The 25,149-nt window shown below is 44.8% G+C and overlaps 1 protein-coding gene across 1 annotated transcript in view; it reads right to left on the bottom strand.

Annotated features, from left to right (window-relative positions):
- Nucleotides 1–350: 350 nt before the first annotated feature.
- LOC115467099 (protein eva-1 homolog C-like) overlaps nucleotides 351–25,149 on the bottom strand; it is a 568,384-nt gene continuing 543,585 nt past the window's right edge. The window contains exons 7-8 of the mRNA XM_030198792.1: nucleotides 14,932–15,105; nucleotides 351–2,068 (exon numbers count right to left, since the gene is read on the bottom strand). Of these exons, the coding sequence (XP_030054652.1) occupies nucleotides 1,698–2,068; nucleotides 14,932–15,105 (545 nt within the window). The 3' untranslated portion in view covers nucleotides 351–1,697. The remainder of the gene's footprint in view (nucleotides 2,069–14,931; nucleotides 15,106–25,149) is intronic.

Consider the following 25,149-nt stretch of genomic DNA (forward strand, 5'->3'; position numbering starts at 1 on the left):
CGGAGTGGGCAGGAGGCACACTGGTCTCTCCCCACTCCCACCCGACACCCTGCTGCCGCCACCGCTGCTGCTGTTTCAGTAGTGGTGGCAAAAACAGAAAAAGCAATTGTGGGGCCGCTCTCCTCCTCCTCCTCCTGGCTGCTGGTCCCACCCCCTCTGAAATAATTTCCTGTTCCAGGGCAGAGCCGGCAGCCGTGAGGAAAAACAGCGGCCCCTCATTGCTTTTTCTTTGTTTTTGCTAACACTGCTTAAACAGCAGCAATCGTGGTAGCGGTGGTTGCGGCAGTAGGGTGTCAAGTGGCAGCGGGTAGACACTGAATGTAAGTGTATATTTTTGTCTCCACCACTCAAAGAAGGTGGTGGAGGCAAAAATGGTAACTATAATCTCTAGATGCAAAGTAGTGAAGGGAAAACCAGATTAACCTGGGTCTATGAATATACTTCAGGAAAGCACTTGGCCGCACTTCCATCACTTTTTGGCTCTGTTGATGTTCTCAATTGAGTTGCTCACGGGATATGTGCCAATCCACTGAGCATGACAGAAGCTTCTGATTTCTAGCAATGTGCATGGAAAAACTGTTAAGCTATAAACGCAAATACAAGCAAAACACGGTTTATTTGTTATTTATTTCTTGTTCTGATAGCATATTTGGTCTCATCAACTGCACTTCTCTTTTTAAAACACAACCGTTTTTAATAAAATATATAAAACTATTCTGCATTGCTCTTCATAAAGAAAACCACAGTTTTAACAAATATCAAAAACAGAATAAGGCACATTATTGTGCAGCATCTTCAAATATATATATATATATATCTTTTAAAAGCCAACCTCTTTGAGGCTGTTACCATATTACAGATCACCGACACATCTCCTATAATACCATAGTCATTGTAAATTTAAAAAACAATTACTCCAATGCAGCAGGATCTCATCCCTGAGGTGTCAGTAAAAATGTTGCCACTGATAAGCAAATTTTAAATAACAGAATAAATTGTAGAACGTCTAAGCACCAAGATGGCTTCCTGATGTACGAATCTCCTGTTGTTATCAAGTTTTATAGCTTAATCTCATGACTTCCAGATTCCCAAGACCATTGTTCAGCATTCAAGTCTCATCTCCTGTCCCACACTCTTTTCAATCTTTTGGCAGTCCTGGAACCTCTGGAGTGTTGCATTCAAATGTTCCCAAAATCTACTGAAGCAGATGGTTTTTTTCTTCAGTCTTCACACACACACACACACGCAATTCTAATAAATTCACTACAAAAATATGTTTGCATATTTGTACCAAACATTTCCTCCATTTAAAAAAAAAAAAGAAAAAATACAGCTTTTTGTTTTCTAAGTTTCTCTTCTTGCTTTTTTTTTTTTAACAAGTTATGAGAATCTTTATAGGATGAGAAACAGAACTCTGCTTCTGTTTAAACCCCAAGCTTTCATGCCATGAGGAAAAAAATACTATAAAGTGAAACCCTCAACATTGTAACAGTACCTCAAAATAAAGTGAATGAAGTCTCTGTAATGAACAGCTCTATTCGTTTAGAGCCTCTTTGAAAAGGGTACAATGGGGTGAGGAAAAAAAAGGAAAATTAAGCCTCCCTTTTTAAGCCATTTGCTTAATTGTACAGGCACAAAGACATCCTTGGTTTCGGTATTATTAACTTGTAGTGTTGCCTACCCAACAAGCAGGAATCTTAGTAATAGCGGTTCAGGCTTCTAGTCCCTGGAATGTCCGGCTGTCCATTCATCCATATTTCCCGAATGATACGCTCCCTCTCCTCCAGCCTCTGGGCCCTCTCCAGCTCCTCAGCTGAGGTGAACACATTCATGTTTAAGGTCCTTTCAAACCGGCGGTGCCGCCTAGCAGACAGGTCAGAAGTGGTGTCTGAATCGTCATCCGTATCACTGCTGTCACTGTCAGTCTCCTGCTTTCGGGGGGACTTTTTCAGCATTAAATGCTTGCAATCGGTTTGACAGGAAATCCTCACCACCAGGGCAATCAGCGTCAAAATGAGACCAATGCACACTCCAGAAACAAAATATAAAGCTGCCCGTTCAGGATTTTCTGTGGAAGAAACAAAAATATTTTTTCTGAAGCAAGAAAATAGCAAATAAAGAGGCTCATGCACATGGCATATATTTTCTAAGACTCACAGTATAATTTTATAGCATTTCCTTCCATATTTGTCATTTTAAAATGCACGTGTGGCTTTTACACATAGTGGCATTTATGGGTCACCTGAATGGATTTCAGAAAGCCGCTATTAATAAGTGTAAAAGCTGCAGGATGTGTAATTTGAAAGGGGAGGTGCTAACTGATAAGATGTCCATTATGGACCAGATTCTATATATAGCACCTGAAAATTCAGGCATATTCTGTAAGTACATCTAAATTTTATAGAATAGCCTTAAGTTTCCGCACAGCAGTGGTGTACCAAGGGGGGGTGGTGGGGGCGGTCCGCCCCGGGTGCACGCCGCTGGGGGGGGGGGGTGCGGCGCGCCTGTCGGCTCTTCGTTTTCATGCTCCCTTTGCCCCGGAACAGGTAGTGGAATATAAGATCAGCTATTAAATTAAATTACATTGAGGAGATGTATATTGGAGCAGGTTATTATAAATCACCTCAGGTTCTTTGGAATGAAGGTGAAATGTAAATGTGATAAATAACACATAAAATAAATGGCAGAGTGTAGGGTTGAAGTATGTTCCAATTGGACTGGAATCTGACCAACACAAGGAGGAGAGCTGGCTAAGAAAAAAAAAGGGCTATCAATTCCAAATAAAGAAAGTAATTGAATCTTTGGTTTTACAATAAATAATCAGATTTTATCAAATGAAGGCTGAGTTATAGCCTTGTACTCATTTAACATTAGGTATGATTCCGTATGCAGTCTAATCATGCAGCTCCGTACATGAACGAACACATCTCGTTTCTGAAGAAAAAGATTATGTAGTTAAAGCAAATTTCTGTTATTGGAAGACCTCGTTTCACTGGAATCTTCCTCCTAGAAGAACAAGTGGCTCATAAATACATTCATAAAATTATACCTCCCTTTAAAAGTATTTGGGGAGGCAATAGAGGGGGGCAAGCCAGATATTGGGGGGGGGGGGGGAGGGGAGGCAAACCAAAGTGACATTTCTGAATATCACTCCCACCACATCCCAGTCCTCCCCTCCCCCACATTTAAATTGGCTATAAAAGATGCTACTAAAAGATTCCAATAGTCTTTGATGCATAAAGAATCCCCCAATCAGTTTTGGTCACTCAGAAAAACTAACATTGGATAATTTCATTCAATTATTTTTATCTATAAGGGGGTGAAGTATGGATTAAGAATGGACAGAGTCTCAACACAAACCCTGCATCTGCTGGCTCAGAAACATACTCCACATTCCTCCTACAATGCTGCTAGGACATTTTCCCTCACAAGTCACTATACAAAAATATATTAATAACATGTCTGGATTAATTCACTTAAAGACCCTTTAACTCAGCTGCAGTATCAAATGGGCTTTGTGCGTCCAAATGTGGGACTTTCCTGTACACTAAGTCCATTTTTATCGTGGCTGTAAAGTAGGGCTTTTTCTCTTTAATTTTTGCAGAAGCCATGCTAATTTTTCCGTCTGCGTACAGGATTGGCAAATATATTGATGTGAGAACACTAACCTCCTCCTATGGAGTGGAGTAGTCTAGTGGTTAGTTTAGTGGGCTTTGATCCTGGCAATGCGGGTTCAATTCCCACTGTAGCTCCTTGTGACTCTGGGCAAGTCACTTAACCCACCATTACCCCAGGTACAAAATAAGTACCTGTACACAATATTTAAACTGCTTTGACTAACCAGAGAAAGGCGATATAACAGGTCCCATCCTCTATCCCTTTTGTTTTATATGAGGTGGTAAATAGTCCTGTGTTAAGTCCACATTAACCAGTTAGTGCTTGGGATTATGAATGTTCTAACTGGTTACTCCTTCCACAATCTCTCTCTGCCCATCCCCTACCTTCTCCAAAAAATAAATGGGAAAAAGAATTCACACCACTAGCATGCACAAAAGGGAAAATAACAGCAGGACGCTTCAGCACATGCAGAGGTAAGCATTTTTCGATGTAATAAACTTGCTTTAGGGGTTAGTGCACCTTAGTGAAAGGGCCCCTTACATTCCATTGTCAAACACTTTGCGGCACTTTTTACAAAAGTGCGTTAGATTTTGCACTTAATGTGATATAACGCAGGAAATTAACGCATGTCAAGTGCAAAACTAATGTAGTACGTAGTGGGAGCATGCCCAGCATATAACCTGCAGTTACTGCATTAAAATGCTCATTAGCCTGCACTACTCAGTTTGCACTTAGCACCTACTGAAAAGATCTCATTATATATACTTTGGAAGAAAAGTGGCAGATAGGGGTATGATAGAGATGTATAAATGCATAGGAGACAAGTCTACTTCAACTGGAATGAGAGAGCATAAGATGTAGATGAAAGAGGACAGACTCCGAAGCATCTTCCCTCACCCTCGCAGGCCCGCCCAGCAGCAATTCCGATCGCACGCAGCTTCTTCGGCTTGCACACGCTGCCTGCCAGCTGCCGCTCAAATCTCCTCGCAGCTACTAAGCAGCAGCGCTAACCCAGAAGCTCAGAGGAGAGGCAGCGTGTGCGAGCCAAAGAAGCTGCGTGCGATCTGAATCGCTGCTGGGCGGGCCTGCAAGGGTGAGGGAAGATGGGGTGAAAGTTACAGCACGCCACGGGGGAAGGGATGATGGGGAAAAGATGTTGGATGGGGGAGGGAAGATGGGGACAGCAGCTGCACGGGGGGGGGGGGGGAGGGAAGAAGATGGAAGGAAGGAAAGATGCTGCACAGGGAGGAGGGAAGATGGAATGATGAGGCATGGTGGGTAGGGGAGAAGCTGTATGGGGAAGAAGGGAGAGATCCAGTAAAGGGGTGGAGGGGTCAGGAAAGGAGAAGTCTTGGCTGCATATGAGGTGGAGGAGAGGGAGACATGCTGAATAGAGAGGGGATAGGTGGTGAGAGGGGGAGAAATGTTAAACATAGGGGTGGAGAGGAGGGCAAAATGGTGGGCATAGGGGTGGAGGGAAGGGAGAAATGTTAGACATGCTGGTAGAGGGGAGGAAGGTAAATATGCTGTATGGGAAGGGGAGAGAGACGGACAGTGGGAATGAGAGGGGGAGATAGACATGGGGGTGGATGAGAGGTACACAGTAGGTGGTGAGGGGGGAAAATGCTGGGCCATGGGGGAGAGGACTACTACTATTACTATTTAACAGGAATGAAGAGAGAAGGGGCAGGAAAATATAAGGCTACCATGGTGGGGTGGGGAGGGGATCAGATGCTGGTTAGAAGGGTGGAGGGAGAAGATGATGGGAATGGTGGAACCCTGTGGGAGAGGGCAAGGAAATGAATGAGAGATAGTGATTACAGAGAGTAGAAATATGGTAATGGGAAGTAGATTAAAGATAAAAAGAGAAAGTAGAGATGGGGAGGAGTAAGATGGGGAATGGGAGAGCAAGAAAGTAGAGATGGGGAATGGGAGAGCTAGTGGGTGAAAGAAGAAGATGGAAATTTGATAGGTAGTTGAAAAGTAAAAAGGAGACAAAGAAGGGTGAGAGAGAGGCAGAAAAGAGCTACAAAGGAATGATCAACATGTCAGAGGCAGGAATAGTGAGGGAACAGACACGAGAGAGGAGAAATGACAAATGGATTGCAGCCGCTTGAAGAAGAATTAGCAGATGGCAGAGAGGAAAGCAGAAAAGAGAAATTGGAACCAGCAAGATGGAAAAATAAAATGTCCAGACAACAAAGGTAGAAACAAAGCATTTTATTTCGAATGTTTTAAATGGAATATGTTAGCTTTTGGAAATGTGCATAGGAAATGTCTTTGTATTGTGTTCTGTAGAAAAGGAAATGCATGTTTTGTGTCTCCAGTGTTGCAGTAATGCTATGTTTAACTTCTTGGGGTTACTTTTTAATTTTTGTCTAAATATTTTTATTTCTAATTTGTGATCCCTTGTTCTGTATTTGGTGAGGTTCTGTTGGTGTGATAGTCCTGGGGAACTGAGGAACTGAGTTCGATTCCCGGCACAGGCAGCTCCTTGTGACTCTGGGCAAGTCACTTAACCCTCCATTGCCTGCCGCATTGAGCCTGCCATGAGTGGGAAAAAGTGCGGGGTACAAATGTAACAAAAATAAAAAAATAAATAAAATAATGGCAGGTGGGAAATTGGAAGGGAGGCAAAGAGGAGAGGGAATCGGGGAGGGGAGCCCTCCTTTATTTTCTGACCTGGGCCCAAGCAGGTCTAACACCACTCCTAACCCTTGCTATATAGCTGGTGAGGATTCCCAGACATCCCCAGCTAAGGACCTCCTCCAAAGGTGGCCAGAACTCCCTTCTACCAAGCTCTGGCAACAGCATCCTTGAGCCATCGACAGCTAAGCATGTGTGGGGTGCTGGCATCAGTGGCTTAGGGTCATTGCTGCTGCCTGCCAAGCTTGGTAAAAGAGAGTTCTGGCCACCTTCAGAGAAAGTCTTCAGCTGACTGAGCTTGAGGATCCTCATTAGCTAAAGTATTTATATTTTGAGGTGGAGGTAGGGCGGAGCAGAGAAAATTTTGTGCCCACCCACTTTGGGTTCAGGCCCACCCAAAACTGGCTGTCTCGCTACGCCACTGATTTTAAGGAAATACAGAAAGGGTGGTGGATGTGTGGAATGGCCTCCCAGTGGAGGTGAGGGAGATGAAGACTATGCAAATTCAAGAAAGCGTGGGATAGGCACATACAGTAGGAGCATTGAAGAGAGGATGAGAGGCAGATAGGAAAAGCCAGTAGATAGTCTTCTCCTTTTCATTCTCATCTAAGAAGACAGTGAGAGAAACAGAGAATTAGGGAAAATTAATGGATAGCTATAAACACAGAGAAAAGAAAAGTGGAAAAAAAAACCTATAAAAAGAAAGCAGTGGTAGGCAGATGTAGAGAAGGAAAAGAAGGAAAAAAGGAGAGAGAAGAAATATAAATGCCAATCTGGAAAATAATTTAGAAGACAGACACAAAAAGTGGAAGTAACCCAATTAGAACTGGAATTAACCCAATTAGAAAAATGCCCAGTATCCTGTTTCTAACAGTGGCCACTCCAGGTCACAAGCGCTTGGCAGAAGCCCAATTAGTAGCAACATTCCATGCTACCAATCCTGGGGCAAGCAGTGGCTTCCCCATGTCCATCTCAGTAACAGACTATGGACTTTTCCTTCAGGAACTTGCCAAGTCTTTTTTTAAACCCAGATACCCTAACCTCTGTTTCCATATCCTACGGCAATGAGGTCCAGAGCTTAACTATTCGTTGAGTGAAAAAATATTTCCTCCTATTTGTTTTAAATGTATTTCCATATAACTTCATTAAATGTCCCCTAGTCTTTGTACTTTTTGAAAGAGTAAAAAATCAATTCACTTTTACCTGTTCTACACCACACAGGATTTTGTAGACCTCAATCATATCCCCCCTCAGCCATCTCTTTTCCAAGCTGAAGAGACCTAACCTCTTTAGTCTTTCCTCATATAAGAGGAGTTCCATCCCCTTTATCAGTTTGGTTGCTCTTTGAACCTTTTCTAATTCCACCATATTGAGATACAGTGACCAAAATTGAACACAATACTCAAGGTGAGGTCACACCATGGAGTAATACAGGGGCATTATAGTATTCTAGGTCTTATTTACCATCCCTTTCCTAATAATTCCTACCATCCTGTTTGCTTTTTTGGCTGCTGCTGCACACTGGACAGAAGATCTCAGCGTATTGTCTACAATGACACCTAGATTTTTGTCTTGCCTGCTAACTAGCAAAAGGCAACTATGATTTGAATTATTCTTCCCAATGTGCACCACTTTGCATTTGTCCACATTAAATTTCATCTGCCATTTGAACACCCTTCCAATTTCCTAAGGTCTTCCCACAATGTTTCACAAACCGCATGCGTTAACAACTTTGAATAGTTTTGTGTCATCTACAAATTTAATCACCTCATTCATCATTCCGATTTCCAGATCATTTATAATATGTTAAATAGCACCAGTCCCAGTACAGATCCCTGTAGCACTACACTACTGAGAAAAATGGTCATTTAAGCTACCCTCTGTTTTCTGCTCAATAACCAATTCCTAACCCGCAACAGAACATTGCCTCCTATCCCATGACTCTTTAATTTTCTCAGAAATCTCTCAGGTGGAACTTTGTCAAAAGCTTTCTGAAAATCTAGATACACTGTATCAACTGGCTCACCTTTATTGACATGTGTTTTGTTGGTCCCATCTCTGGTTTCTACTTTCCTCATTCTTCTCTTAACTGTCTTGCCAGAGTCTCCTTGTCCATTTGGCACTTCTTTTCTCTTCATGTCCACTAACCATCTTCTCTCTGCATCCCTATCTATCTGACCCAGCATCACCCCTCTCTTCCCGTCACGCCACATTTCTCTCATCTCTGTTTCCCTATTCTTGCCCTCTCCAACATATTTCGTCTGTGTCCTTACACCCCCTGCCAAATGCCTCTCTCTTCCCTCCCACAACCCCCCCATCCCCAAGGGTCCATCAAGTGTTCCTTTCTCTTTCCTCGCTCCTCTTCTGTCTCCCAATTGCAGACCAGCACCTCTCCCTCTTCCTTCTTCCCCACAGATCCTGGCACCTCTCTCTTTTTTTGTCCTTCCCCCCTCCATCCAACATCTCTTTCCCATCTCTTCCTTACTCTCTTCATTCGATCTCTTTCTCTTCTCTACCTGACCTCCCTGTCCAGCACCTCTCTTCTTCTTTGCCCCCTATGCAGCACCGCTCTCCCTCTCTGTTTCCCCATGCAGCACCTGTTTTCTTACTTGTCCCCTCCCCCGATGCAGTAGCTTTCTCCCTCCTTGCCCCTTTTGATGCATCTCTCCCTCCTTGCCCCTCCAATGCAGCACCTTTCTCCCTTCTTGCCCCCACCCCTAATGCAGCACCTCTCTCCCTCCATGCTCCCACCCAATGCAGCACTTCTCTCCCCCTTTTTTGTCTGGCCCCCCCCCCATCCTGTACCTGTCTCTCTTTGTCGCGATTAATCTCTCTATGCACTGCCGGCACCCTCAGCAATAGCACGCTGCTTCAACCAATCTGGGGGCCTTCCTTCAGCCACATCCCACTCACGAGGAAACAGGAAGTTGCTTCAGAAGGGGTGGGATGTTGCTGAAGGAAGGCCCCTGGCTTGGTTCAAGCAGCTTGCTATTGCTGAGGGTGCCAGTAGTGCACTACAAGATTAATTGTGGCAAGGAAAGAGAGGTACCGGATTGCAGGAGGGGGTGGAGAGGGGCAGGGGGAGGAGGGCAAAGAGGAAGAGAGGTGCTGCACTCGAGGGAGGTGGTGGCAGGGGCGTATCTGCGTGGGGCCACAGGGGCCTGGGCCCCCGCAGATTTCGCCCTGGCCCCCCTCCCCGCCATCAACCCTCCCCCGCTGCTTACTTTTGCTGGCGGGGGGCCCCAACCCCCGCCAGCCGAGGTCCGATCCGCAATCTCCATATTTCATCTTCCTCCGTGGCCATGTGCTTCAAGGAAGTAACGCTGCAGTGCTGATTGGTTGAATCCAGTTCGGCGTCTGACGTCGCAGCGACGTCAGACGCCGAACTGGATTCAACCAATCAGCACTGCAGCGTTACTTCCTTGAAGCACATGGCCACGGAGGAAGACGAAATATGGAGATTGCGGGTCGGACATTCGTCTGGCGGGGGTTGGGGCCCCCCGCCAGCAAAAGTAAGCAACGGGGGAGGGTTGACGGCGGGGAGGGGGTGGAGAGAGGCGGCGGCGGCGGCGGCGGGGGGGGGGGAGGGAGGGAGGGAGGCAGGCAGGCAAAAATGTGCCCCCCCTCTCTGGCTCTGGCCCCCCCTACCGCCGGATTCCAGATACGCCCCTGGGTGGTGGAGAGAGATGCCTGACCCACAGGAGGGAAGGGAAGGACAGGACAGCACGCCAATGCAAGAGATCAAGCCCCTTAAGCGTGTGAGCTGGAGAAGGGGCCCAAATGCGTGTGACTTGGCATGTCTGATATTGAGGCTCATATATGTTTTAACAAGGTACATAGGGTCAATTTTCAAATACAGACACCCCAGGTACAAAGTCCATGGGGACAAAACAATGTGTTGAATTTTAGAAGGAAAATTAAGTGCATAATCTCCTTTTGAAAACTATCCACAGGTACAAAGGATCTGTAGTGTTTTTACCTACCTTTTTTCTGTAGGCAGATTTTACTGGAAAACAATACAAACAGATTAGAAAACCCAGCTGGCATGCATTGTTTTCCAACTTGGTCCTAGACACCCCCTGGAAATGTTCCCTTAAATTTGATTGACAGGGCACCCTACCTGGAACCACACAAATACTTTTAGCCAGTCTGAGTGAAGGCAATTTCAGCAGAAACCTATTTACCCAACTCAATTACTGTTTATCCAGGTAAATGACTTAGAAATTATCCTCATAATGTATTCCAGGCTGCAAAGAGAGCCTGTTTACAATGTCTCATTATACACTCATTAGCAAAGTACTCACAACTATTTGCTCTCTTGAAGAGCCTCTTTTTAGACACAATATGTTTGCCTAATTCTCCAAGAGCTATTTTCCAGCTCCTCTTTTCTGGCTTTTAAGGCAGCAATTTTCATACTCTCTACTCCTCTAAGCTGATTGTGAGTCCTCCAACTGCACTATTGTCAGTAGCAGGGTGGTGTTTCAATATTGTGTTTTCAATCACTAGGGGCAAGCAAGTTCCCTGGAGTCCTACAGAGCTTGCCTGTCCCTCAGTATTGAAAACGTAATAGTGAAACAGCACCTCCCACTGGCAGGACTGTAGATGGAGGACTCCCACTCGGCTAAGAGGGACCAGTGGTCCATGGGTACATTTACATTGAAAAATCCCAAAGACAAGAGCATGCACACACACTTGCACCTTTTCTGACCACAACAATGTGTGTATATTTGAAAATACGAAAGTATGTGCATTATTTAAAACCCTGTCATTGTCTTACCCCCACCCCTTGCTTAGAAAGCCTCCACTAAATGCACTGTAGAACAATGAGTGCGTGCACACTTTTGCCTGCACACGAAGAGGGCAATTCTATAAATAAGCTGCTAACATTTATGCAGTGAATATGCTCATAAATGACTGTGCACATATGTCTGCACAGACACATGTAAATGCAGAATATCCACCTACTTCTATTCTGTAAATATACAAATATTTTACATAATGCTCGTTTGATAAGAGGGCATACACATGAGTGGAGCCTGGGCAGAGTGTAGGCAGACTTGGCTGGAACCAAGGTGGACTTGGCTGGCAGTAGGCTCCCAGAGGCCAGGCAACATATGGCAAGGAAAGCTTAACAAGCTAATCAGCACCAATAATTGGCCACTAGAAAGCAATTATCAGAACTAATTGGCACTAATTATAATTTACATGTGCAACTTTCTAAGCATATTCTGTAAAGGGGCGTAGCCAGACAACAGATTTTGGGTGGGCCTAGGTAAGAAGTGGGTGGGCACCAAATGTTCTACCCCCACCACCACCAAAAAAATATCTCCGCTGGCATGAAAATGCTTCTTTCCACCTTGGCAGTCTACAGCAGGCATACACTGAAAACTGAGCATGCGCAGGTGCCTGTATTGTGGAGAGTAGAATTTTGTTACTATGAGGGGAAAGTCTTCAGCTGGCAGAGCTTGGGATCTCCACCAGCTACCGCTAAACATGTGCTACTGTTGGGTGGGCCTGAGCCCTAAGTGGGTGGGCCCTGGCCCACCCGTGGCTACACCACAGGTGGTACATGTAAATTCTAATGCACAGATCATAAAAGGGGTGTGGCCATGGGAGGGGCATGGGTGGGTCATGGGCATTCCTAAAAATTATGCCTGATCTGCGCCTAAGATAGGCATGGGCATTTACACCAGGTTTTAGTTGGTGTAAATGGTTGTGCCTAAATTTTGCAAAAATGGTACGGGAGGCCGTATCTTGCTAAAGATGTAAAAAACTGGAAGTGGTGCAAAGAAAAGCTACAAAAATGGTATGGGATTTGCGTTGCAAACCGTACGAGTAGAGACTTGCTGACCTGAACACGTATACCTTGGAGGAAAGGAGAAACAGGGGTGACATGATACAGATATTCAAATATTTGAAAGGTATTAATCCGCAAACTAACCTTTTCCGTAGACGGGAAGGTAGTAGAACTACAGGACATGAATTGAGTTTGAAGGGGTGCAGATTCAGGAGTAATGTCAGGAAGTATTTTTTCTCAGAGAGGGTGGTAGGTACGTGGAATGCCCTCCCGCGGAAGGTGGTGGAGATGAAAACGGTAATGGAATTCAAACATGCGTGGGATAAACACAAAGGAATCCTGTTTAGAAGGAATTGATCTATGGAATCTTAGCGGAGATTGGGTGGTGACCAGGGGCGTATCTGAGGTTCGGCGGTAGGGGGGGCAGGGGCTAGAGTGAGGGGGCACATTATAGCCCCCCCTACCGCCGTCAGCCCCCCTACCGCCGTCAACCCCCCCCCCCCCCCACCGCCGTCAACCCCCCCTACCGCCGTTAACACTCCCTCCCTCCGTCAACGTGATGCGACGTCAGACAGACTCCATCCAACTGGATCTAAAGATGCATGCAGCTTTCACAGCGCGCTGCACGACGAGGATGAAAAAGTTAAAGATCCCGGCTGGGCTGGCGGGGGGTTGGGGTCCCCCGCCAGCTGAAGCAATATTTTAAAAAGCTGGAGGAAGCGGACCTCGGGGTAGGTGATGGCGGTAGGCGAGGGAGGGAGGGTTAACGGCGGTAGGGGGGTCCGGGACAAAATCTGCGGGGGCCCAGGCCCCTGTGGCCCCACACAGATACACCCCTGGTGGTGACACTGGTATTTGGAGAACAAAATCAGTGCAGGGCAGACTTCTAAGGTCTGTGCCCTGATCGTGACTGAATAGATATGGAGGGGCTGGAGTGTAAATTTTAAGGGGCTTCGACGTTAGCTTCAGAACTTTTAGTACAGGAACAGTGCTGGGCAGACTTTTACAGTCTGTGCCCTGAGAAAGGCAGGGAGAAATCAAACTTGGGTATGCATATAAAGTATTACATACCATGTAAAATGAGTTTATCTTGTTGGGCAGACTGGATGGACCGTTCAGGTCTTTATCTACCGTCATTTACTATGTTACTATGTATTAATCTGCAAACAAACCTTTTCTGGAGATGAGAAGGTGGTAGAACTAGAGGACATGAATTGAGGTTGAAGGGGGGCAGACTCAGGAGTAATATTAGGAAGTATTTTTTCATGGAAAGGGTGGTAGACATTGGAGCCGACTCTGTGGGTGCTTGAGCACCCCCAATATTGAGAAAGATTCCTTGTATGTGTTCAGGGAGGGGTCATTTCCATTGGGCTTAGCACCCCCCATAATTTTGAAAAGCTGGCTCCTATGGTGGTAGATACGTGGAATGCCCTCCCACAGGAGGTGGTGGAGATGAAAACGATAATGGAATTCAAACATTTGTGGGATAAACACAAAGGAATCCTGTTTATAAGGAATGGATCTATGGAATTTTAGAGGCGATTGTGAAGGAAAATCAGTGCTGGGCAGACTTCTACGGTCTACGCCCTGATCGTAACTGAATAGATATGGATGGGCTGGAGTGTAAATTATAAGGGGCTTCAACATTAGCTTCAGAACTTTTAGTACAAGAAGAGTGCTGGGCAGACTTCTACGGTCTGTGCCCTGAGAATGGCAGGGACAAAAAGTATCACATACCATGTAAAATGAGTTTATCTTGTTGGGCAGACTGGATGGACCATTCAGGTCTTTATCTGTCGTCATTTACTATGTTACTATGTTTTTAGTCCCGGGGACAGGCGTTACTCTTATTCTATAAACCATGCCTAACTTTAGGTGAGGTTTATATAGCGCTGATTTTTTAGGCACTATTTATAGAATCTAGTCCATACAGTATTAATCAGATCCTGACTCATTAATACCACTATAACAACAGGAACTACTACTACTATCAGTACTTATCAATTGCATTGTTCTACATAAGAGACCCTGCTATGTTGAGTTTACAGTCTACTCAATATATAGTGATGACAATACATAGAAATAAAGGTTAACAAATAAAAACAGCTTTTATTTTGGTGCATTGAAGTGGACTAACATGGCAACCCCACTACTTGATGGATGATTACAATAAACATGATTAAATAGACAATGTAAAAGGAACCTCAGAAAGGGTGATGTTGTGGTGGAACTCAGAAATAGAAGATGAATTAGGAAGAGCTAATAAACTTATTAGCCTAAATATACAAATTAGTGAGAGTGGTTTATAGTTAAGGAGAGTTTTGGGCAGAGCTTGAATTTTGTTTAAATTTGGTAATCTATTATAAATTTTACTCATCAGTCCCACCCTTCTCCACTCGATTCCCAATTCATTTTCATCCTCCTATACTTATCTTCTCTCTACCCTCTTCCCCAGCACATTCCTTCCCTCCCCCACAAAACCTTTGGATCCAAGACCCCCATTCCTAGATTCTCTCTGCCTCAAGGACATAGCACTTTCCATAAGACACAATAAATTCAGCTTCAGATCCCTGTCTCTCAGGGGTTGACCAGAGCTAAGCATGCCATAGAGGTGGTATGCTTAGAACCAGAAAGGAAGGGATGATGGCTGTTGCTGTTAAGGCAAATTCCTACACACTGAAATGCAGAGCTGAGGGTTTGCATTGAAGGAAATATTCTACCAGCCCTCAGGCTAGTTAGGGTTGTTTGGGCATGCCATCTAGAGAGATGCGCTTGAAGATGCAGGAATAAAAAAAAAAGGGGAGTGGGAAGAAGAATTGTTTTAATGTAGATTTTGAAGTATCAGTATTAGCAACAGATGAGAGTCATACCTGTAATAAATGAATATGCTGCTAGGATATTGGTGACTAATGCCATTTCTGTGCTGATTCTGCCCACGGGTGGCATACTGCTGTTCAAGGCCGGCTGCTGTGTCTCATCCGCAGGAAGCAGCAAGAGGCTGTGGTCTATCGAGTGAAAGGTAGCTGACCTCCCTTTCTTCTTCTCTGTTTGTGAGCATAAAGAAAATGAAAGTAAACCCACTGGAAATCACGCTAATGCCCGATATTTTTGCTCAATCCCATTTTTATAAGTCATGCCTGCATCTAACGTTTGCAACAAAACATTTGCACCAGATTTCCCTGTCCGTGCCACAATTAATTTCTAGTATCAAAAGTCTACAGCACTAATTTTAAACTCCAATTCTGAATTTGGAATCAATCAACATCTGTCTCACCCAACTATAAAAGGATGAAATAGGCAGCTTTGAAATCAACACAGAGTCAGAGTTTGGTTTAAAAAAGGCAATATTATCAACCCCAGCGTCAACTAGCTTGTTATGTAATAATCAGAATGACTTCATACAGGGTACACTATACAATCTTAACTGCAGTTCCATATTAAATCAAGAATAAAAAGAACTTCTTTACATCACAACCTTATTAACCTAAAGGCTGGTCTTGCTTTTGTTTATTGCTTCCTTCTGCAATAAGGTCCTATTGAGTTTAGTCAAAACATAATTTCCCCTTTAGAGAGGCAAGTGGACACAGGTTAATGATTTTATTTATGGATGACTGGAGCTGAGAATCAGGTTCATTCCTTCAAAGTCTAAAAGAGCCCCTTTCAAATCTTATCTGATCACTGGAGAGTACTTGTTGTACCTCGATATGTTTAGCAACACAATTACAAATCACAAAACACTAATTTATCAACACATTAAAGTCAGTCCAGCAAAGCCCAAGGAACACTATTTAATCAAACATCAAAGTTTGTGAGTCTGCAGCAATAAAGATTTCTGAATTTCCTTCTTCACATAATTATTATTGACTAAAAATTAAACAGAAAACAGTAGCCGGCAATCCATCCAGCTTCCACTTATCTGCTGGAAATTAGTTTAGGAAACTAACACTTATACTGTGAAAAAAAAAATCTTAGCAGTACAGAAGCAAAGCAATTTGCTGCTTTACAAATTTTGGCACTTTCCAATTTGTTAGGAGCTTTCTATGTGTAAGTTTGCAGATTTGATACTAACGATGAATAACTCCACTGTTCTATATCAGAGTGTGTGCTTAGAAGATGTTGAAAGAAAGGCAACCCTTCAAAATTGCAAAATGGAATGACAATACGTGTTCTAGGGTACCCGGTCAAAACAGCCCTGACAAAATGTCCCCTGACAAAAAAGCTTTCAAAATAATAGCCCCTGACATAACAGCCACTGTCAAAACAGCCTGCCCACAATATAGCCCTTGACAAATTAGTCCCCCAACAAAAGGGCCCGATCAGGCTGCCTAGAATACGGCACTGCATTTTTTTCCTAATAATCTTTCCTTGCCAAAGAGGATAAGGTTGGTAAGACTATGAAAACGATGATAATATTGTTTTTTTTTTTAAATTAGCATGTTGATGGAAAAATAATTTCCTTAAATAGCAGAACAGATCATGAATACCACTCGCAGTGGGTAGTCACAGTAAGTAAAAACTGGTTTTCTTCATGAAAATACGGTAAGACTATAAATGAAGAGTTGTGCTGGGGGTGGGTGGGAGTTGAAGAGGGTGGGCAGGAATGAAGACTAAACTAGGCACTGCTGTGCCTTCTAGAGGATATCTTTTAATGCTGTAGGCTGAGGCAGAATGTTCAAGTTTTAAAACTATAGGGAAAAGGGTTTTATACTATGGAAACTAAGCTATGCTGCAAATTAAAGTTAAAACTGTAAACTCAATAGACTGAGTTGACATGAGCAAAATTTTCTGTTACATTATATTGTGAGCAATTTTTACAGATACCCATACACACATATATAAACACTCGCAGGGAGAGATTGGGCTTTCCCTCCTTGTTCACCTGCACTTTAACTATGATTATAGCTATTCTGAATTTTACTGAGCTACTGGATGTACAGAACAGCTTAGAGGAAACACTGCTCCTCCTGTACAATCACCATTCAAAAAAAAGGGGGGGGGGGGGACTGTAGGGGCATTTTTGAACACAGCAGTGAAGGACCTCTTCACTGTCTACCAAGCTGCCTCTCCCAGTACCTTTGTTACTGATGGTATTATGCACACAATATACACTCCTGGGAATTATATAAAAAAATAAAATACAGCATGGCAAAATAATACAACATATTAAACAGAAAAGTATTTGGAGTATTCTTGAAATATACATGTGAGCAGAGAAGTTCAGCAGCACTAAAACAGCAATGTTTCTGGTAGACTGCCATATGGCTACCATGCTTCAGCTCAGCTAGCTTTTAGTCTGCGGTTGAGATACCAAACATTAGGTACAGATAATAGTCTGAGCAGCAGGCTGAAAACTAGGGAAGCCAGGGTTCAAATCCCACTGCTCCCTCTTGAGATCTTGGACAAACCACTTAACTCTCCAATACCTCAGGTATAAAACTTAAATTGTAAGCCCTCCAGGCTTACTCTACTACTACTACTACTACTACTTAACATTTCTAGAGCGCTACTAGGGTTACACAGCGCTGTACAATTTAACAAAGAGAGACAGTCCCTGCTCAAAGAGCTTACAATGTAATAGACAAGTGAACGGTCGGTCCGATAGGGGCAGTCAAATTGGGGCAGTCTGGATTCACTGAACGGTAAGGGTTAGGTGCCGAACACAGCATTGAAGAGGTGGGCTTTCAGCAAAGACTTGAAGACGGGCAGGGAGGGGGCTTGGCGTAAGGGTTCAGGAAGGTTGCTCTTAGCATAGGGTGAGGCGAGGCAGAATGAGCAGAGCCTGGAGTTGGCGGTGGTGGAGAAGGGTACTGAGAGGAGGGATTTATCCTGTGAACGGAGGTTACGGGCGGGAACGTAAGGGGAGATGAGGGTAGAAAGATAGTGAGGGGCAGCAGACTGAGTGCATTTGTACGTAAGAAGGAGAAGCTTGAATTGAATGCGGTATCTGATCGGAAGCCAGTGAAGTGACCTGAGGAGAGGGGTGATATGAGTATATCGGTTCTGGCGGAATATGAGACGTGCAGCAGAGTTCTGAACAGACTGAAGGGGGGATAGATGGCTAAGTGGGAGGCCGGTGAGGAGTAAGTTGCAGTAGTCCAGGCGAGAGGTAATGAGAGCGTGGATGAGAGTTCGGGTGGTGTATTCAGAGAGGAAAGGGTGAATTTTGCTGATGTTAAAGAGGAAGAAGCGACAGGTCTTGGCTATCTGCTGGATATGCGCAGAGAAGGAGACAGAGGAGTCAAAGATGACTCCGAGGTTGCGGGCAGATGAGACGGGAAGGATGAGGGTGTTATCAACTGAGATAGAAAGTGGAGGAAGAGGAGAAGTGGGTTTTGGTGGAAAGACGATAAGCTCGGTCTTGGACATGTTCAGTTTCAGGTGGCGGTTGGACATCCAGGCAGCAATGTCGGATAAGCAGGCCGATACCTTTGCCTGGGTCTCCGCGGTGATGTCTGGTGTGGAGAGATACAGTTGGGTGTCATCAGCATAGAGATGATACTGGAAACCATGAGATGAGATCAGGGAGCCCAGGGAAGAGGTGTAGATTGAGAAGAGAAGGGGTCCAAGGACCGATCCCTGGGGAACACCAACAGATAAGGAGATGGGGGTGGAGGAAGATCCATGAGAGTGAACTTTGAAGGTGCGGTGGAAGAGATAGGAGGAGAACCAGGAGAGGACAGAGCCCTGGAACCTAAATGAGGACAGTGTGGCAAGAAGTATGATTTAAATCCAAATCCAAAATCCAGTACCAGGCATAACGTGAAGTAATACAAAACACTACAAAAGACACTGAGGACCTACAGACCATAATAGCAGTAACTTCCACAAGTCACACAACAAAGACCTACCTAGGAAAAGACAGCACACAAACACTGCAATGGGTAGTAGAACATCAATAAACCTACTGGAAAACTAAGGGCCTCTTTTACTAAGCCGGTGCGGCAGATGAGAAGCCCATTCAATTCCTATGGGCTTCCTCTCATTTGGCGCGCAGGAATCGCTAGTGCGGATTAGTAGAATCCCTAAAGAAGCCAGATTAGCACAGATCCATCTTGCACAGTCTACTAACAGAAAACCATGTCTCTTTCATATACATACAGACAGCGCTCCAAAAACAGCGCTGGAACACATCGGGGCGTTATTAGACCTCTGATCAGAGATAATTGCATGCAAATTTAAGCATGCAATTATCTCTGATCATGGGGTAGAAGTGCAGGAGAATTGTGCCTGAGCATGCGCTCAGCACAATCCTCCCGCACTTGTTTGACAGGTCTGGGCCATCAGGCCCCAACTACCCCTGCCCCCGACGATCCCCCCTCAGGTTCATTTCATTCTAAATTTATTAATTGGAATATATCAGCTTTGGGAAATTTACATCTCTGATATCTTGCATTTCAGTTTATATTTCTCTAGCATTGCTGAACATGCAGAGTCTAACTTCTTGAGGTCCCCAGTTTAGATTTTTTGACTTCCTTGTTTCATATTTGTTGAGAGTCTGTCTGTATTTTTGTACAGGTGACCAAGGTGCAGTAATTTGCTAGCATGTTGTTTCTGTGAGATACTCTGTCAGTGTTTAGTTTCTGTGTAGATATCTGAAGCAGTCTGACTTGTTCTGTTCTTCCAGCAGGAAGTATATTGGTATTCTAGGGTGCTGCCTTTTTATAAGCAGGGTTAGTACTATTGGAGTCTTGAACATTTGTGCTGTTTACTATGACAGGTTTTCTATGCAAGTCTGAAATGTGTTTGTGTTTTGCAGGGTTTCATTACTGTAGCTCTATCTGAAGGGATTGTTCCCTCCTCCCACTCCCCAACCCTGTCCCCAGTATGTTGGGAGAGATGGTGTTATAAGGGCACATTCAGTCCTAGCTATGTCACTGCATGTGAAATAAACTGCAAAATATGTACATATCAAATACAGGGGTGTAAATATGCACAAGTTCTTTCTATGGGATAATTTTCAAAAGGGAAAAACTGGTTTAATTTAATGTGCATATTCAACATGTATTTAAGGCAGCTTGCTATACAATTGCCTTTTTTTGTGAGAAATGACAACTTCTACTTTTAAAAACATTTTTTTTAATAGATGTGAAAGAAAAAAAAAAACCACGTAATGCAAACCCAGCAAAGGTTGCTAGTTTTGTTTACAGCAACAGGATCACTAATCTTTCAGGGCTTAATGCTCAAAGCAAATTGGGCTTGCAATGGATTTCGCCAATCTAAATGAAATGTTATTTTGCGGGTAATGCACAGAGGCTTTCAGCCACTGCTTTACTATGCATGCAAGCAGTGACCGAAAGTCCCATGCTAATGAGCTCGCTACTATTAAAATGAGCTCATTAGTAATTTCGTACAATGCACAGAGAAATGGTACACGGAAAACCCCTGTTCTTGTCCTGTGCTAACTTTTGTGTCCGTGCTTGAGTGCTGATTGTCTCAGGTACTGACAGGAAAGTCACGCCAAGCCCCACGAGCCTCCCTCCAACAACAAAAATTCCTGGAGGTCCAGTGGACCCCTCCCGACCCCCCTCCCCAATCTAAATAAATCCATGGAGGTCCAATGGACCCCTCCCAACTCCCCAAAAAATATAGCCTGGGGGTCCAGCAGGCAAATCAACCAACCTCCCGACCTCCCCCACCCTGGTGGTCCAGCAGGCTCAGTGACCCAACCCGTTAGGCACTGGGCAGGACGGGCTGAGCCCGAACTCCTAGTGAACACTGTCCCCAGTGGTCTAGTGAAATCCCCCCCCCCCACCCAGACTCCTCTGCATACCTTTAGTCAGAGGCAGGAGGAACACCTACTCCATCCTGCCTCTGGGCCTGCCCTCGTCAAAATGGAAGTGCCTAGCTCCTGCCCAGTGCATCCATGGTATTTAGCCCCTTCCAGTGCATCCCAGAATTCACCAGGCAGGGGCTGGACAGCATCTTTTTGACAAGAGCGGGCCCAAAGGCAAGAGGAAGTAGGTGTTCCTCCTGCCTCCGACTAAAGGTATATGGTGGGGTCTGGGGTGGGATTTCACTAGACCACCAGAGCCAGTGTCCACTAGGGGATTGGGCTCAGCCTGGCCCGGCTCAGGGCCTGCTGGACCACCAGGGTATTTTTTTTTTCAGGGGCTGGGAAGTCAGGTCAGGTGGCCTGCTGGACCACCATGCTATTTTGTTTTTTTGGGGGGGAGGTTGGGATGGGTTCATCAGACCACCAGGGATTTATATAGATTAGGGAGGTTGGGAACAATCCACTGGACCATCGGGGATTTTTTCTTTGTTGGTGGGGGAGGGGGATCAAGAGGGATCCACTGAACCACTGGGGATTTATTTTAGGTTAGGAGGGTCGGAAGAGGTTTGCTCACTGGACATTCACACAAGAGGTGTGCCTACCACACAGCTCTTGTGGGCATGTGCCAGAAACGTTCTGACCCCTTTACTAACCAATGCTAACATTCTGTTAGTGTTGAACACTGGTCTGTAATTCTGAGTTGCTGTCTCAGCCAGTGTTTTCAAGCACTGTTTCCTACAGCACCTGAGTATTGTGAAACTAGCCCTCGGTCTCTAATTAATGTTTCTCTAAGTAAAACCACTAAAAAAATAGTCCTGAAGATCTTCATTCTTATTTAATATAGGGGCTACCTATCTTGAACTTGTATAATTCAACTCTTAAGGCAACTAGGAGGCATGCTTGCTTTAAAAATTTAATAGAAACTGTAAGCTGAATACTACTAGATATGCTATAAAGGGATAGAATAGATGTCCTGAAAGATTTTAGATTGAAAAAAAGAGGGAGAGCAAGGTCAGAGGCAAGCAGGGAGTTAAATAGCTGTTTGTAACAGTAAACTTGAAAACCTTTGCATCTACTTGAATTCCTTGAAAAAACCAAAATGCAAAAATCTTCCTTAGGGATGAAATCTGTTCCCAGAGGACAGTTAAGGTGATTAATATAGTAAATAGCAACAACCACAAATCTAGCCCCTGGCAGCTGTCTGCAAATTTTGGGAAAGAAGGAAAATCTTTGTCTTCACTACCACTGGAATTCAGGGGCAACCCCACATCAAAATTCAATCCAGGACACAGACACCAAGTCAAAGCCTGAACTGGTTTACAGTAAACTGATAAACTGCTGCTTTCTAATAGCGACATTGCATTGACAATGAGAACACTAAATGGTGGGGTGTAGGAGTCTTTATTTAACTCTATCCTTTAATATATATATATAGATCGTTTCATTCACTTCTAAACTGCTTGATGGTAAGAAAAGTCTTAATTAGAAAGAGCAAACCGGCATTTATAGAAAACCATGGCCTAAGATCTAAGCCGACGTATGGAAAGAAAGCAAGTTTTATACAATGCAAATCAAAGCATACCATGTATTACCTAGTCCTAAGCCAGTGGCTCCCAACCCTTGCAAGCCCTTGAAAATAAATAAATAAAACAGCTCATTTAGCCAGTTCAATAGCTTTTGGAAATGGCTCTCATTATGTAATGAATGTAATTCATCTTGAGCTACTGCTGAAAGATGTCTACATATAAATTATGTATATACTAGTAAAACAGGCCCGTTTCTGACACAAATGAAACGGGCGCTAGCAAGGTTTTCCTCGGCATGTGTATGTTTGAGAGAGTATGTGTGAGAGTGACTGTGTGAGAGAGAGTGAATGTGCGAGTGTGTGTGTGTGTGTGTGTGACAGAGAGAGATTGAGGCTGGGTGCGAGTGTGTCTGTGAGAGAGAGTGTGTGTGTGTGAGAGTGAGAGTGTGTGCCAGGGCCCCCCCCCCTCCCAGTGTCACCCCTTCCTCCATGTTCCAGGGTCGTTGTCGTCCCCCTCCTCCCCTCTCGTTCCCTCCCCCGAGTTCCAAACCCCTCTCCTCCACTGAGTTCCAGACACCCCCCTCCCTCCTCCGGAGTTCCAGGTCCCCCTCCCCCGAGTTCCAGGCCCCCCTCCCTCCCCGAGTTCCAGCCCCCCCCCCCCCCTAGAGAGAGTGACATGAAATCAACTCTGGCTAGTCCCCACACCACCGCAGCCCAGCCCTGCACCTTATCACCTCCTGATCCAAAAGTTGTTTTGTAGTTTGGATTTCTTTTACCTCGACAGCAGGTAGGCACAGTGATGGAGCCTGCAGTAGAGTAGGAGGTCCAAGATGAATACAGGCGAGGCAGAGCAGGCAGTTTCAATGCCTGCAGCACACGGGACAGGTTTTCTTCAGTCAGGAGGTGTGCTGCTGTAGCGACAGCCAGTGTCTTTTCAGCTGGGGATCAGCAGTGCTCCGAGGGTGGGAGGGCAGAGCGAGAGGGGCGGGAGGGTGGGACACGGCGCGAGTAACTGATCCAGGTGGCTATGTCTTCAGATCAGCAGGGCTCCGAGGGCAGGAGGGCGGAGCGAGAGGGGCGGGAGGGTGGGACACAGTACGAGGAACTGAGCCAGGTGGCTGTTTTTTCATATCAGCAGGGCTCCGAGGCGGAGCAAGAGGGGCGGGAGGGCGGAGTGTGTCGTTCACGTTCGGGTACACTGTTTGGGCTGTTTTTTCAGTCCATTGGTGTGCCTCGTGCTGTTTTCATGTGGTTGGTCAGTGTCGCTGGTGACGTACCAGGAAGTACTGAGGTTAATTCATGAGATGGAGAGCACGAATGCCTCAAGGTTTAAGTGCCACGGAGTCAGCTTCAGAACGCTGGAGGTGCTTTTTATTATATAGGATATTAGGGTCAAGTTTAATATTTAAAAGTATGATGTCCAAGTATATGTTTTAACAGGATCATTCTAGGATGTTTGGTGTTGGAGCAATCATAATGGTTGAGTCGTATTATCAAAATTTCTAGGGGAGGTTCTAGGAGCCTGGAAATTAATTGAAATGGGGTCAAGACTGAGGGTTCACTCAGGGTGCCAAATACACTTCCCATCTCCATGATTCCACTGATACTGGGCTGGCTCCATACTGGATCTGGCTTGAGGAAACCACTGAAGATGAAGACTGTAATCGTGAGATGCCAGTGACCAGCGGGATAAAAGAGATAGTTGCTGAGGTCTCATGTGAGCCCTTGCCCAGGGAACCACCTCCAGAGTTGCCATAGATAGAGGTATATAAAATAATGAGTGGAGTGGAACAGGTGGATGTGAAGCATCTGTTCACGCTTTCCAAAAATACTAGGACTAGGGGGCATGCGATGAAACTACAGTGTAGTAAATTCAAAACAAATCAGAGAAAATTTTTCTTCACCCAACGCGTAATTAAACTCTGGAATTCGTTGACGGAGAACGTGGTGAAGGCGGTTAGCTTGGAAGAGTTTAAAAAGTGGTTAGACGGTTTCCTAAAGGGCAGGTCGGGGAGAGACAGTAGGCAAGTTTTGTGCGGATTGGTTAGAACAGCTACAGTGCTGTGCGCCAACTGTTTAGTGGGTGTGGTTAATGTGGGAGCCCTTACTGCCTACAAAATAAGAGTCAATAAGGGCTCATTTGCTAATGGCCACACGCTAATGGTGAAATTAGCACACGGCCATTAATAGGACAATGGGGCCATTTTACCACCATGCAAGTGGCCTCAGCACATAGGAAAGTCCCGTGCTGAGGATAGCGCATGTCACTTTTTAGCGTGTTTTAGTAAAAGGCCCCCAAAATGTGGAAACGACCTTTAAGGGGGAAGGGGGAGAAGGGATTTGATATACTGCCTTTCTGTGGTACATGCTCTCTGTGGTACATTTACATGTTATATACAGGTACTTTTTTCCTGTCCCTAGTGGGCTCACAATCTAAGCGGTCCTTTTACTAAGCTGCAGCAAAAACTGGCCTTAGAGTGCCCTTACGTGTGTCTTTCCCACATGCTAAGGCCATTTTTACTGCAGCATTAAAATGGCCAATTTTCCATTTTTCGTATTAATGACTATGCGCTAGTGCTGCCATCAGTGCATGGCCATTAATAAAAATTATTATATGAGCACGTAGCAACACCTATTTTGTTGGCAGTAAGGGTTCATGTGGTAATCCTATGCTAACCAGTTAGGATGTGGTAATGTGGGCACGCTGATTAGTGTAGGAACGTCCACTCTCCACCCCTCTAACATGCCCCCACCAACAAAAATGTTAAATACTTTATAGCGAGCGATTTG

The sequence above is a fragment of the Microcaecilia unicolor genome, chromosome 3 (genome assembly GCF_901765095.1).
Source record: "Microcaecilia unicolor chromosome 3, aMicUni1.1, whole genome shotgun sequence".
Lineage (NCBI taxonomy): Eukaryota > Metazoa > Chordata > Amphibia > Gymnophiona > Siphonopidae > Microcaecilia > Microcaecilia unicolor.